At 40.9% G+C, this 14,170-nt stretch overlaps 1 protein-coding gene across 8 annotated transcripts in view; it reads right to left on the bottom strand.

Moving 5' to 3' along the window:
* The window catches only part of STARD13 (StAR related lipid transfer domain containing 13), a 295,349-nt gene that overhangs the window by 19,381 nt on the left and 261,798 nt on the right, over window positions 1–14,170 (bottom strand). For all 8 annotated transcript variants that reach the window (XM_035324523.1, XM_035324532.1, XM_035324539.1 and 5 more), the window contains 4 exons: window positions 12,139–12,202; window positions 5,529–6,907; window positions 3,906–4,079; window positions 1,644–1,803 (listed from right to left, as the gene is read on the bottom strand). In XM_035324523.1, the coding sequence (XP_035180414.1) occupies window positions 1,644–1,803; window positions 3,906–4,079; window positions 5,529–6,907; window positions 12,139–12,202 (1,777 nt within the window). The remainder of the gene's footprint in view (window positions 1–1,643; window positions 1,804–3,905; window positions 4,080–5,528; window positions 6,908–12,138; window positions 12,203–14,170) is intronic.

Genomic DNA, 14,170 nt, shown 5'->3' with positions numbered 1-14,170 from the left:
CAAGTGCCAGGATCTGTGCTTGCATCATAACAACTCCATGCAGCAGTGTAGGCTTGGGGAAGAGTGGCTGGAAAGTTGTCTGGTAGAAAAGGACCTGGGAATGCTGGTTGACTGCTGTCTGAACATGAGCCAGCAGTGTGCCCAGGTGGCCATGAAGGACAGTAGCATACTGGCCTGCATCAGAACTAGTGTGGCCAGCAGGACTAGGGAAGTGATTGTCCCCTGTATGTGGCACTGATGAGAGTGTACCTTGAATATTGCGTTCAGTTTTGGACTCCTCACTACAAGAACAATAGTGACTTGCTTGTGCAGGGAAGAACAATGAAGATGGTGAAGGGACTAGAAAGCAAGACTTATGAGGAGCAAGAGAGGGAACTGGGGTTTTTTAGTATGCAGAAGAGGAAGAGACCTCATTGCTCTCTACAATTACCTGCTAGGAGGTTGCAATGAGGAGGGTGTTGATCTCTTCTCAAGTGCCAAGTGATGGAACATGAGCAAACGGCCTCAAGTTGCATGAAGGGAGGTTTAGACTGGGTATATAGGAAGAATTTATTCATTGAGGGGGTAGTCAAGAATCTGCCCAGAGAAGTGGTGAAGTCCCTGTTCCTGGGGGTATTTAAGAGATGTGTGAATGTGGCAGTAAGGGACATGGTTTAGTGATGGGACTGAGTAGGTAGGTTGATGGTTGGACTTAATGATATTGAAGATCTTTCAATAGCCTGAATAGCAACCAGAATAGGGATCAGAAATTGAAAGATTCAAAACTGACCACTTACACCCTTTCTGTGTGCTCAGAGTTGCGAAAGCACCAAAGCCTGCAGAATAAAATGCTGCTTGCCCCTTTCAAACTTACAACTATCTAAAAGCAGTTATGGAAGCAGTTATATGCCATGATGTTAATAATAACAGAGAACTGAACTCAATGAGCCAGGGGTTTCTTCCAGCCCTATGTTCATCATCCTTAGGGGAAGAACAGTAAAAAATATGATGGCCCTGCTCATAATTAAAGGGAATATTAAAGGGAATCCAAACACCTGAAATGCTTGGAGCATGCGGGTTCCCCAGCTGGCTTGTTGCAGCTAGGAACGCTATAAAAGGAAACGTACTGTAATGGCTTTGGCATTGAACCCCTGCTGACCCAACTCTATCTGGATACATCTGACTTTGTCAACAGAATACTTGGAATATTTTGCTGAGTTTGCTCTCTGTTCTTGGACTTTTGTTTCTTTGCTAAGTAAATAAAACTTTTTGTACCATATCTTGTGAAATGGTGACTGCATTTAACTCTTAGTGGCAATAGTTAACCATAAGCTTACAGGTAGAAGCTGGGAATCCTGAATTCTTCTCAGGACTGACTCAATAGACAGGAAGATCCCACACCATTCCTTGAAATAGGCTATTGTGTATGAATCAGCAAGACTGTTATGTCTATAAGAATTCATCTAATTAGCTCAATACAAAAAACCCAAATGACAACCATCAATATTGGCATCGGGTATCAAATCACTGGAGGATATCTGGGCCCAACATGAGATAAAAGACCCTTCAAATAATTCCGGTGCTAAGTACAAAAAGGTCCACCATTGATTGCTTAGGGTGTCTTTACAGAAAAATCAACCATGTCCCTGGAGTAAAGCTCATACCTGATCTAAACAGTTGCTCCGTAAGTAACGTAGTGCTTGCTGTATGCTCTGGGGAAGCGGCTGTCCTGTTCTCTGGACATGAACTATCAGAGGCACACCAAAGACATTCTTGTCCTTGTAGTCAGGTACTTTCATTCGCTTCATGAACTTTGGCACAGACCTGAAAATTAACATGAACAGAGTGCATGAAAATATCAGAGTATTTATAGAACCTTTGTGAGTAACACCATGAGTAGAAACTGCTAACTGGGACCACCTCTTATTCAATAAAGATGGTTAAATAATGTTTAATGGACAATACATTGACACTTTACAATCTTTGTAATTGATGAATTTCTTGATAACTTTTACAGGTAGATGGCCTCTGTCTCTAAGATATAGCATGACAAGCTGTTCTAAAAAAAAACATCTACTGTGCAGTAGTCATTCAGCAGAAGACAACATGGTTTAAACCATGGACTCATTAAAAAAGGACTCCTTTATTAAGGATTCAAAGGAACTGCACAGCAAAGCATACTGGAGAGAATATCTGAAAGAAAAGGAAGTTGTCCTCTAACATGTTGAATGATTTTTTATACCATCAGTTATGTGATTTAGCATTTCTATTGCCTAACAATTTACAGTAATAAATGATGGTGAGAAATCCCTATGCGCCAGATGCATCCCTGGTGTCATGCAGTTGATTCTAGTCAGGTTACTTAAGTGAAGCTGTTAAGCTTGCTTTCTTCTGTAAATGATGGTGAAAACGGGAAGAAACTGGATTCCCTCTATGGGAGTCATGACTACAGTGGAATTCAAAAAAAAAAAACAAAAAACAGAGGATGAATATGACCTGAATATGACAAAGATTTTCTCTTCTGTGTGGGAAGGAGATAAAACTTGGATTAAATGACCTACTGAAGGAGTACAGCATAAAGATTTACAGCTATTTAGAGTCCCACTGCTTATAAATCCTTAGAGACTGATTATACAAACTGAAGAAATATTTGTCAGGAGGAAAAACCTCTGTACTAACAGCAGGATCTAGATTTTGCTGTATTCTAATCTGCCTGTTTGGAGTTGCTTAAGGTGAGATTTCAGCACAGACATGCTGACAGCTAGCCAGAGGGAACTACACCAAAAGAGAACTGCAAACTGGAGGCTCATCTTACTGAAGGAGATTTAGAAAGACTTAGTAGTCCTGACTGCTTCGCTACCCACTGTGGAGTATGGTCACCCACCTTTGAAGGATGACCTAAACCCCCGGTCTTGCATAGAATAAGTTGCCTTTGCAGCAACCTTTGCAGTTGTCTGCCTGCTTTCACTGACCACAAAGACAGCAGACCTGACTTGCTCAGATCAGACTTAAAACTTTTTGGAATGCCTGATGTTAGTGAGGTGGATCTCACAAGTAGGCCCTCATATTTTTTCCATTTCTGAAGGTAATCCTGTCTTATCTAGCCCACAACAGATTTAGAAGAATTTTGGTGAAGTGCTTTGAATGTGAAAGTCCCAATGTAAATGTCAAGTCATATTTTTGGACTCAGCATCTGTGTATTAGGGAAAATTTATGTTATTCTTTTGTTATTTCTCAGATACTTATAATCTTTTTATCTGTGTCCGCTTCCATTCCAGGCTACCACAGTCTATGTGGTCCATGAGGGTTAGTACACTATTAAACATGCAGATTTCTGTAGATGGTTGCATATAAAGGGGCTGCATTGCCGGTATTCATGTCCACCTGCCCTTGACCCCACTGTCTGAGTGACCAGGTAGGTGTTACAGCTCTTACAGCTGCAAGCTGCTTTTAATGCAAGTCCAGACCTAGGGTAAAGCTTGAATATTTCAATCTGTAGAGAAAATTCCTGTAACTGTTCTAACTGCTCTTTTAAATCACAAACAAAACAATATCAAATACATGAAATATTATCAGCAGCTGTTTCTTTTTGAAGCACAAAATGAATTTTGGGGAAGACTTATTGTAAACACTTCCTCCTTTTAATCATTCTCTCCTACTCCTGTTTATTTTTCTGGAACTTGAGAGTCGTTAGAAGGTCTTGGGTTGACTCTGTTCGAGCACAGGAATGAAGTCACATCTCCAGGATCTATTTCTTCCACTGAGTCACAAGGCAGCAACAGAATAAAAGGTACAGTTTCAAATTCTACAGTTAAAGTCAATTGCTTCTCTGAACTGTATTAATTAAATCTTCTATCATAATAATAGGATTGGAAAAATTATTTCCTCCTGAAGATCTCTCTTTTCCAATTAGTGATGGTACTCACCAGGTCCAGCCATGTTTGTTTGACATGGAGTACTTTTCCATGATGGCTGTAAGACGAAGTAGAGAGAATTTCTGCAGTAGATTCAGCTGGGCTGCTGACTGATTACTAATGTGAAGTGATGCGATGGAGTGGCTCAGACGATGAGAGATTTGGAAACTATGCCATCGTAATCGCCTTTAGTGAAAAAAAAAAAAAAAAGACAATAAAAAAAGAGACAACTGCTATAATTGGGCAGAAAAGGGTGGTATACCGCGAGATAGAGCAATATGCAAAACATACATAAACACACACATTATGGCTCATGGTGTGTTGACTAAAAGAAAATATAGCTTGGAGGCACAATTAGTTCAATCTCTTAATTTTGGAAATGATCAAGCTTTGATTTTTTTTTTTTTTTAATGTTAGATTTCCAAGTGGGTGTTGGTCCAACACCTGTACTCAAGGAAGCAGCATGGCCTGTTATGCCCATTAGCCTACACACTTCCAACAGGATGTGTGAGATCCAGATTAAAATGTTCTCTTCCTGACTCAGAAATGGGATTTGATGCCTGGTCCCCCACCTCCCAGGAGACCAGCCTGACCATCAAGGTAACTGAAGATCAAGTTCTCCAAATAGCTCTATTATTAAATACTGAAGGATTATTTAGAGAAGGGGTCAAACCCTGTGTCTCCTAGGTGAGACCCATAACCATCAAGCTATTGAGACATTAATATTTTCTCTTTATCCCAATACACTTTTTCTATATACTGCATATATTGAAAAAAAAAACAACAAAACTCATTTCAGTTTCTTGTTTTGCTGAACGTGAGTTCTGGCTTAAATCCTACAAACTTTGGCACTGCTTATTTACTTAGTAGTTTGCCTGAGTTCACGTGCTTGTGATGGTGGTGAGCAAGCATGAACAGCAGTAAATCACGGCACGGAAGAATTCTCTGTAAGGATTCCAGACTGATCAGAAAGTAACAAGTGTTTTCTCACTGCTTCTGCACATACAAACCCACCCTACAAACAGCAGTATGCATCTACAAAGACCTTTACTCATAGCCATACTCCTCTGGCTCAAGAGGAACTCCTTCCTCTAACTCGTAACAGGGCTCTCAGCTATTAACAAAATCATGCTTTTTATTTTTATTAACAGGTTAATTGCATACTATCGTATCAACCAGATGTGTAAGGGACTGGGGCAGGGTAGAGAAATTCTCTTTGAAAACAGAAGGACACATTTTTAAAGAAGACCAGGGCATAAAAATTGTACATGAGGATATTGACACATACACACTGGGGTAAATAATTTCAAAGACTGATTGAAAATAGATTCCACAATATATATAGAGTGTCCTATTATGTAATTGGATATTATGGATCAAGAGAGAAAAAATGCCTTCGTTTGTTCTATTACAGCAATTCTCCACTGATTCCATGTAAGAATTTCCAAAGCAGGATGTCTCTTCTAAGTCCCACACTTTCCCTGGGAAGTCCCCTTTCCCATACAGGATGACTACACCTGTAGTGCTGTCGACCTTGTTACTCCCAGACTGAGTCTGCTTCTGCTTCACTTCACAGTCTGTTCTATTGTTAATGGAAGAGGAAAGATGGATTTGCATACACATCTTGCTACCTACCTGCTTGGCCTTGTAAGAGATGCTCCCACCCCAGAGTCTCTCCTGTCCCTAACACCAGTGGCTTCTGATTCGTTCAGGGATGTTCCATCTCTGTCCATGTCACTTGGTGTGGTCCGGCCATCAGAGACAGAATTTCCTTCGAAATCAAGTGTGATCTGTGTGGGTGACTGGAAAGGCAACGATGGAGATTCCCTGACCCGATCATCATCAACCGGCAGACCTGGCAACACATTCTTTGACCAACCATCTACTACCTCCTGGAGTCCATTGACATGTTGCAAAATGTCATCTAAATGAGGAAAAAGGACATCTTTCTCTAAGTCCAGAAGGTCCCCAGTACTAGCATACAAGTGGGAACCTGGCACATTGTCATAAATACTAATTCTGCTCTCTTTAGGACAGCAGGCCATCAATCCGGATTCTTTTGGAGTAGAGCAGTTCTGTTTTCCCAAAGAGATGCTGCCCGTCCTCCAATTTACACCATTACTGTTGTCTGTAGGTGAGAGGCTTTCAATGGAAAGTGCCTTTGGGAAGGTCCCTGGTTTGTGGTCCTTGGGAATATGCACAACCAAGTTCTCTTGGGAATGAAATTCATTTTTGCGGTTTTGGTCCACCACTTGCCGTAAGGCTGCTCCTGACAGAACATCTATGTCCTCCAGGTACATCCCACCTCTCTTGTTTGCTTCATGACATTTACGTTCCTTCAAACATGGTGTGCTCACCCCACTGCTGCTGTTTTCGGACTGACTGCTTTCACTGCTGGATTTGGCAGAAAACGAAAGTCCTCTTTTGCCTGAATCTTGTCCTAAGTTTTGGAGATCACCATTGACAATCTGTACACAGTGCATGTCTTTCAAGGATTTTGGCTCATGCTGAAGAATTGGTCCACTTATTTCTAAAGGACCCGTTCTTCCAGAGCCTTTTAGTTTTCCATGCACACCTTTTGCTTTTAGTGTCTCCATGCGTTTTAGAAAGGTTTTTGCTTTGGTTCGTGTCGGTTTCTCATTCTTCAGGTTGTCCTTGGGGAACAGGACAGTGCTTACCACTGTGGAGTCCAACAGCTGTGTGCTTTCTACATCATGCTGGCCAGAGCAGTCGCAGGTCTCCCTGGCAGCACTGCTGATGCCGGACTGACTCCTGTTGTCACTTCCACCACTGCTCTCACTGTGAATAGACGAGACCTCAGGTTCACTCAGATCTGTAAGGACACTCTCACTGCTTGTTGTGTTTTTCATTTTAATGTCCCCAGAAGATCCATGTCTGTCTGATCGGTGAAGCAAAACATCAATGTCGTCCACTCGAGACCATCTTCTGCTAGTTCTTTGGAAAGTCCATTTATTACTGATAGCACAGAGGTCTTCTTCATCTGAATCTTCACTCTGGAAAATAGCAAGTAGCATACATTAAAAGCAGGTGCCTTTACTTGTTATTTGAATTAATGCGACTGCTGCTCCATGTGAGCAAGAAATAGCAAAGTCTCCGTGAACTTAGTCGTTATGAAAGATCAGCTATCAGTCCTTTCATAACAGCCTCTTTTATTTAATTGTAAAGACTACAGTGAGCATCTTAACAAGTATGGAATAAAAGCCTGCTCATTGTTAGGGAGGTCATGAGTCCTACCACTGCCTCTTGGCTTCTGTGGGGTGGTTTGTCTTTGCCCTAAACTGCACAGGACTGATGTTCATAGTGACTGCAAAGAAAAAAAAAAACAAACAGGTTTTGAAAGGTCCAAGTATAGAAAAAAACTGACTTGCAGGGATGGTATTAAGATACACACAGTACAGACTGGGCAGTAGCTGGGTACTACAGCAAAGGAGCCATTCAAGAACCCAAATATCCAACACTGAACTTAGTTTTGCAACGAGAACTAAGTAAACATTTGCAATAGCAGCAATAATCTTCACAGGTGAATCCAACAAGATGTGCGTTTCAAAAATGTAACGTCAGATAAATATCCACTTAAAAATAAAATAAGAGTAACAAATAATACTTGGAGGTATTATTCCTCAGGGTGAGTCTGAGGGCAGGTGTGGGGTTGCGGAGCACCAATGTTCAGTCCTGGATGGGGCAGTGCCCACCACTGAGGTGAGTCTTCTGAGAGTGCCAACCTTTGCCACCAGAGGCATCCCAAGCATGATGCTCCCCACCCCATGCTTTTTGTTTTCCCCCCACCTTTCCCAAGGCAGCAGCAGCCCCACAGCTCTCCCTGGTCTCATCTAGACCCCAGCCCTCAGCCTTGGGCATGCAGAATTGTGCTTATGCTTTGGCAGCTCTAGAAGCTAATCTTCAATGCAGACAACATGTACTTTGAAAAAAAATTGGATAAAAAAGCTCTCCCCATGACATTCTTCTCGTCTGTTTGCCCATACAAAAAAGAGATATCTTCAGCATGAAGCACGCAGTGTCAAACTCGCTGTTCTCTGAGGATGTGAAGCCCACAGCTGCTAATGAGTATCCTTTCCTTGACTTTCAGCTGGGTTTTTACTGCATTATTTTTGTACATTTGTTTTAGAGCAGAACAAACTAACTTCACCTACATGACATCCAAACAGCTCTTCACATTCTTGGAAGCAGTATGAAGGCAGTAAAATATGACAGGCTGTCAGACTAAAATGAGGTGCTAAACCAGAAAGACTATTTTGGGACTGGAAAAATTCTCATTTTAAAGGTCTATTATTAGAAGTATTTTTCTATGAAGTTTTGATGGTAAAGTTATCTCCCATCTCTGACTAGATCTCTACTGGCCTGTCTAATTGAAAAATGTAAAACAAATTTTACCAGAACCCCTAAACCTTAAATAATGTGAAACCTCGGGAGACAGAGATGGGGATCAGCAGTGTGCCAGGCCTCCCTCTTGCCATAAGCTTTTCCCAGTTTATCACTTCAAGTCAGCCAGATGTTTTAGATCATGTCCAAGCTATAAAATAAAATACAGCTATGAAATTTCGGGGTTAGTCATTCCTGTTTTATCTGTTAGTGTCGAGGTGTGCAGTGCTCCTGCAGCTGGTGTTAGTTCATGGGAATGAATGGATATCTTAGTTCTGCTGCTAGCTGGAGAGAAAAATTAAGCAGCTGGTGAAGCATTAGGAAAGGGGCTAGAGAAGGCTAACACTACTTTGACCATTTTGTCTGCAGGGAAGAAATGGGGTATCAGCCAGCTCTACCTTCATTTCAGCTTGTCAGTTTGCTGTATGTGTATAAGGAGTGGTTGACTGCACTGAAGAGATTCAGGCTCTTCAAAATCCATATTGTGGTCTTTGTAGTGCCATAAAGTAGATATTTTAAAAGCTGCAAGGAATGTACTTTAAAATATTTAGTAGTGGTAATTATATCTACAAAGCATATCACTGCTGAAGTGTTCATGGCACCAACCAATAAATAGGATAAAAAAATATATTTTTATTTATTGTACATCCCAATAAACAAAGGGGACCTTAAAGAACATTCCTTGCTAATACAAATCCCCGTTGCTGCACTAACATTACCATATGAACTGTCAGGATTCAGCCTGCATTTTCTACAGGCTAGAATAGATTAAACTAACCCAAGTGACAGAGACATTGTGAAAAACAACAAGAGGAGAGCACAGAGTAAGAGTAGACAGAAATAAACATAAATTCAGTGGTGAATATACTATAACTAATTTTTAGAGAAAAGTAAATTTTCTTTTTTCTTTTTTTTTTTTTTTAAGAAGGTATAATTGAACAGAAATTGCAATTGGTAGTAAACAAGTTTTGCAACTAACCACAGCAAAGAGAGGATTATGCTCTGCCCGAGAAGCAGTCAGAAAATGCAGAGGGCTTTTGCTATTGAAAAAAAAAAAAAAAAAAAAAAAAAAAAGGTTTAGTTTAGTTTTTTAATTGGTAATGAAACATGCTTGTGTTTCATCAGAAGAAAAATCAGACAAATTATCTGGATACTGAAATGCTGCTATGGTGACTCACTCTAAACTCAGCTACGCTGTGTGTCCTGTGACATAATGTGCTATTCTTTTGATGGAATCGGTAGAAATTCTGGAAGCCACAAACATCCTGAATGACCCACTGTTCTTGTTAGATATCAGAGTGCCCTGAAAAATGAGATAGTCCCCCAGAAATGCAGAGAACACTTTACCAACCGACGCGTCACCAGCTATGGGGACAGAGGACTGAGAGTAGGTCTCAAAGCCACAATTCATTTCACACAGAGGGAGCAGACATGGAACAGCGAGTGTGTACTTCAACTGACCGAGGTTGAAATCAAGTGCACAGCTTTGGAGCACGTTCAAAAGCCCATTTAATACCAGTATTCTTGGGAAGATGAGAAGGGGCAAGTTTCTTGAGAAGTGACTGATAACATTTGCCAAAGAGAAAGAGGTTTTGACTCGCGGATTTGTCACAGCTGATTTAAAATAGGACAGCTTTTTGAGTGAGGGTATACTTTCCTCAGATACAGAGGGATGCTAACAAAAGGCAAAAAGTAGGTTTATTTGCGGTGGAATTTTGCCACATTTCTCCAGCTGGGTGCAGGAATTCTCATAAATCGACAGCTGCAGAAGGCAGTTAATCCAAAAGCTAATCTCTGTCTGTCCAAATCGCTTACGGACATATTTGCAACACATACACAAGGATTTCTGTGTGCGTCTCGATGAAGCCAACGGGAAGAGAGCAGCCCACAGTGTGAATGCACCTCCTAGCACGAGGCGGGTGGGTGGTGGGGAATGCTCACCCCTCGTTGGCTTTCACAGGAACCTTCTCTGGCAGCTCACTTGGCCGTGTTTGGATGAATTGCTCAAGCAGCTGTGCTTGTCCTGTGCAAACCTGTTATGCTGAACCTCCAAAGCAAGCTGATTTTGCATTTCATTGTTCAGATCACCATAGAGACTATTAGGAAAGGCAGTATCTACCATTAAAAAACAAACAAAAAAACTACTTGAATCAGTGTTCAATTCCAGACCTAATTTCAAGGCTTTGTACTTGCATTTACATTTTCTTTTGTCAGCAGCCCCTCTCCTCTCATCTTCTCTCCCCCACGTTCTCAACTATTTTCTCTTGTTCTGTATCTGCCATCACAAATCTCTTCTGTCCCCTTTCTCCATGTTCATCTGTGCTCTGCTTCTCCCTCGCCTCATGCACTTACGGACCCAACTAGCTCCTGCCCCCTGAACAGGTACCAAACAGCTGCACTCCCATGGCCAAAAAAAAAAAAAGGATCCACAAGGAGAGCAGCTGAGGGCTTCAACCCATTCAGAAGAGGGAGGAGTGGCAGCAAAATTTAATAAAAAATATGATAACAAGAAAATACTCATTTTTTAACCAACACCATCAGACACCTAGCAAAGCAAGCAAGCATACAAACCTCATAGCAAACCCAAAACATGTCAAACAGCAGGAGAGGAACTAGCATCTGAACAGAGGTTCCAAATGATAATTAGTGTTCACCTAAGTATTGCTTTTTGCAATTCCGTCCCTTGTACAGCTCAAATACCTCTGCTTGAACACAAGTACATGTGTGCATATACACAACCCAGAAACCTCTCCAAGCAGGTCAACGACACCATCGATTGAGTTGGCTTTTGCTGAGCGACCTCAGCCTCTTGCTGTAGTGCCTACCTGCCCAAATCATAAAGGGTCCTGTAGTCAGGGGATTTTACTGTTCCTTCTGTCAGGTGTGAGGTGGGTATTCGATGTGGAAAGTGTTGCCACTTAGCAAAGACAAGAAAAATCCATCAGGACCGAGGAAGTGAAGGGATGGGATCCCCCTGGCTTCAGTTAATGGACGAAATGCATGCTAAGTAGGCTACGTACACAGGAAAACAAATGGGCATGGGCAGAAGGCAGAATATCTGGACATTAAACCCATTTCTTGTCTACATTCTCTCAATGTATGGAGTATAAATAGACTGATTCTACAAAAACACAAAAAATGGCATTTTTCTTGGAGGAAGTTCTAAAAAGCAGTAGACAAACAGTCTAAGAAAGACAAATATACACCAAGATTTCTCAGCATCAGCCACTACCCCGTTGTACATTACTGATGCGCCTGGGGGAATTTGTGACTAGAAAACCAAACGTTCAGCAGTTAACGCTGGGCATGTTACAAAACTCTCAAAATCAATAGGCAGCTTCTGCATTCCTCACCAAAACCCTTTAAGCTCAAATAATTCCCATGTTACACAGGAGCTATAAGGATGACGGGATTTATTTTCATATTCTTAAGTGGGAATAAGTCGGAACAAGAAATAAAGAAAAGCTATTGTTTCCGTTTGAGGAGCTTCCATTTTTCCCTGGCCGGATTTTCCATTGTGTACTCACATGGCATTGGCAAACAAGCCCGCCTAATGAAAATGCACTGTCTTTTTGCCACTAATTTGAATCGCAGATACATAAAGCTTTAAGTACTGCATGTGCCCTTTTAACACAGGTAGCATGGTTCCTGCTGTATTTGTCACCATTTTTCCTTTTTTCCTTATATTCAGCAAACTGCTGTCCTTCCACATAATGCTGACACACGTTCAGAGTCAAATACACTTAAATTATTTTTAAGAGCATTACTGACTTAAAAACTAAACTGGGGAGCTCTTATCACAAAATCCTAGGCAAAGACCGTACATTTCATGAAGTTTCCTTACCTTTTTTCTTTGGAAGTTCACATCGAGTTTCATTGAGGCGCACTTGTTCAGTGTGTTCAGTCGTCTACAGGGTAAAGCAAATTCAAAAGATTAGCTGCCTCTGATTAAAGGGCATGACTTTTCATAAGTTCAAAAGCTTTTCTCTTATCTGCCTGTAGGGTGCTAACTGCATACAACAGGCTTCAGAAAACGATACTGCTCATATTATTCCAGGCTATGAAATTACTGTGTTAAAAGGGCATCTTAGCCTCCCATTCCTTGATAGCTAGTTTTTTTATACTGCTTTTTTAATTCACAGACACTTAAACACTTAGCAAAGGAAACTGGTATAAACAAAACACCTGTGATATATAGGGAAATTACAAGAGAATAAGGACATAGGTTGTCTTTGCAGGAACGTAGCATAGTTGGTCTAAAAAGATTAAATGCAAATGTTAGGGGATTTCAAAGCACTTGTGAAAGACAAAAGAAAAAGTCAGTTTTTGATTCAGTATCTCACTTTAGGCAGTTAATACATCCTTTAAAAAGCTAACATAAGAACTTCTAGCAATTAAACATTTTTTTACAGCCGATAGTTCCTTTCCTACACTTTTGGGTCTTAGAGACAGGTTAACACACCCAAAATGTAACAGACTTAACATTTTCTTTATACGACTATTTGTCATTATTTTTGACCATGAATTGTTTGTAATGATGATACCAGGAACTCTGCAAGACTTCTGCTCTTTAAATCCAAGGCTATTCCATGAAGATAATAGATTGAAATGACAATCTGATAAAGATGGAAAGTGAAAATGCGTGTGTCCATGTGCAGAGAGAGAACACAAGAAAACATTCTCTTTCAGTAGTGGACCTACTACGTTAGGTATAAATGCTAAGTTTTTATTTATACTTACAAATCCTGATTCATTGAACTATCCATCTTCTAAAAGCAGAGGCTCAGAGTTAAATATGCTCAGCTGTAAACATCTTTCTGATTTTGGGCTGAACTTCAAAAATACAGAAAGGCAGATTGAGAGAGGTAAGTGCCCACAACACTCTTTTGTGGGTTGCCTATTATCTACGATGTCTTTGCAGCAAGAGCTGCCCCTGTTGTTTCTGCATCCCAGAAAGAGGCTGCAAATCTCCAGAACTGATAAAGTTTGAAATATGTGTGAGAAGTTACAAGGACATGTGAGAAAAGTATCTCATCTACGATATAATCTCTCATATGGCACAAGAGCATTACAGCATTAGCATACTCTTCCCTGTGAATTCTAATATTAGAAACCATTTCAAATTTTCACTACTTATAAAGAACAGGCTCACCAAATGTGGATATTCCTTAAAAAATTTCCTTCGCAAAGTACCACCTGCTCATTTGTAGATAAAATACTTCTCCTTAACTCAAGCCAATAAAACCCTTATGCCATATCAGAAAAGCCCTACGCTCATCATATTTATGTGAGTATAATGCATGCACAAGCACAGCCTACATGTGTGTTAGCAATGTCCTTGTAATAAATTGCAGGCTTTGTGGCTCTGTAACGATATCTGCAGCCTTCTGCCCACAGATCCTCCTCCTCAGGGATTACATCTATCATTGCAAAACTCATCTTTTGCCCAAACATGGAATTTTGCAATGCAAAGTTGCATTTTCTTGGGGCTCCAGCTGAGTAATGATCTGCTCTTCTTTTGAGTACAAAATGTTTAAATTTGCATATTGATATAGATTCCAAATATGTACAGGCACAGACACATGTTCAAAGGACTCTGACCCAACTTTGTATTTGCGGAGACAGCTTCCTCCGAGGGGTGAAAGCAGCTCAGATATGAATCCCTGCACGTCTGCGTTAGCTGCCCTGTGCTGGAGGGACAAACTTGTAGCTGCATTTCCACACTAATATGCTGTTGTGTGCAGCACACTGCTGGGCTGCCTCCCACCAAACCTGAATGCTGCACAGCTGAGTCAAGACACTGCTGCAGTGGCTTTATACACGCCATTCTAGTCAGCACAATGAGCAACAACTGGCATATCTGGAGGTCTTTACAG

Source organism: Oxyura jamaicensis, chromosome 1 (assembly GCF_011077185.1).
Source record: "Oxyura jamaicensis isolate SHBP4307 breed ruddy duck chromosome 1, BPBGC_Ojam_1.0, whole genome shotgun sequence".
NCBI classification, from domain to species: Eukaryota; Metazoa; Chordata; class Aves; order Anseriformes; family Anatidae; genus Oxyura; species Oxyura jamaicensis.
Note: the sequence above shows the minus strand (reverse complement) of the source record. Positions and strands in the feature narration are given on the sequence as shown.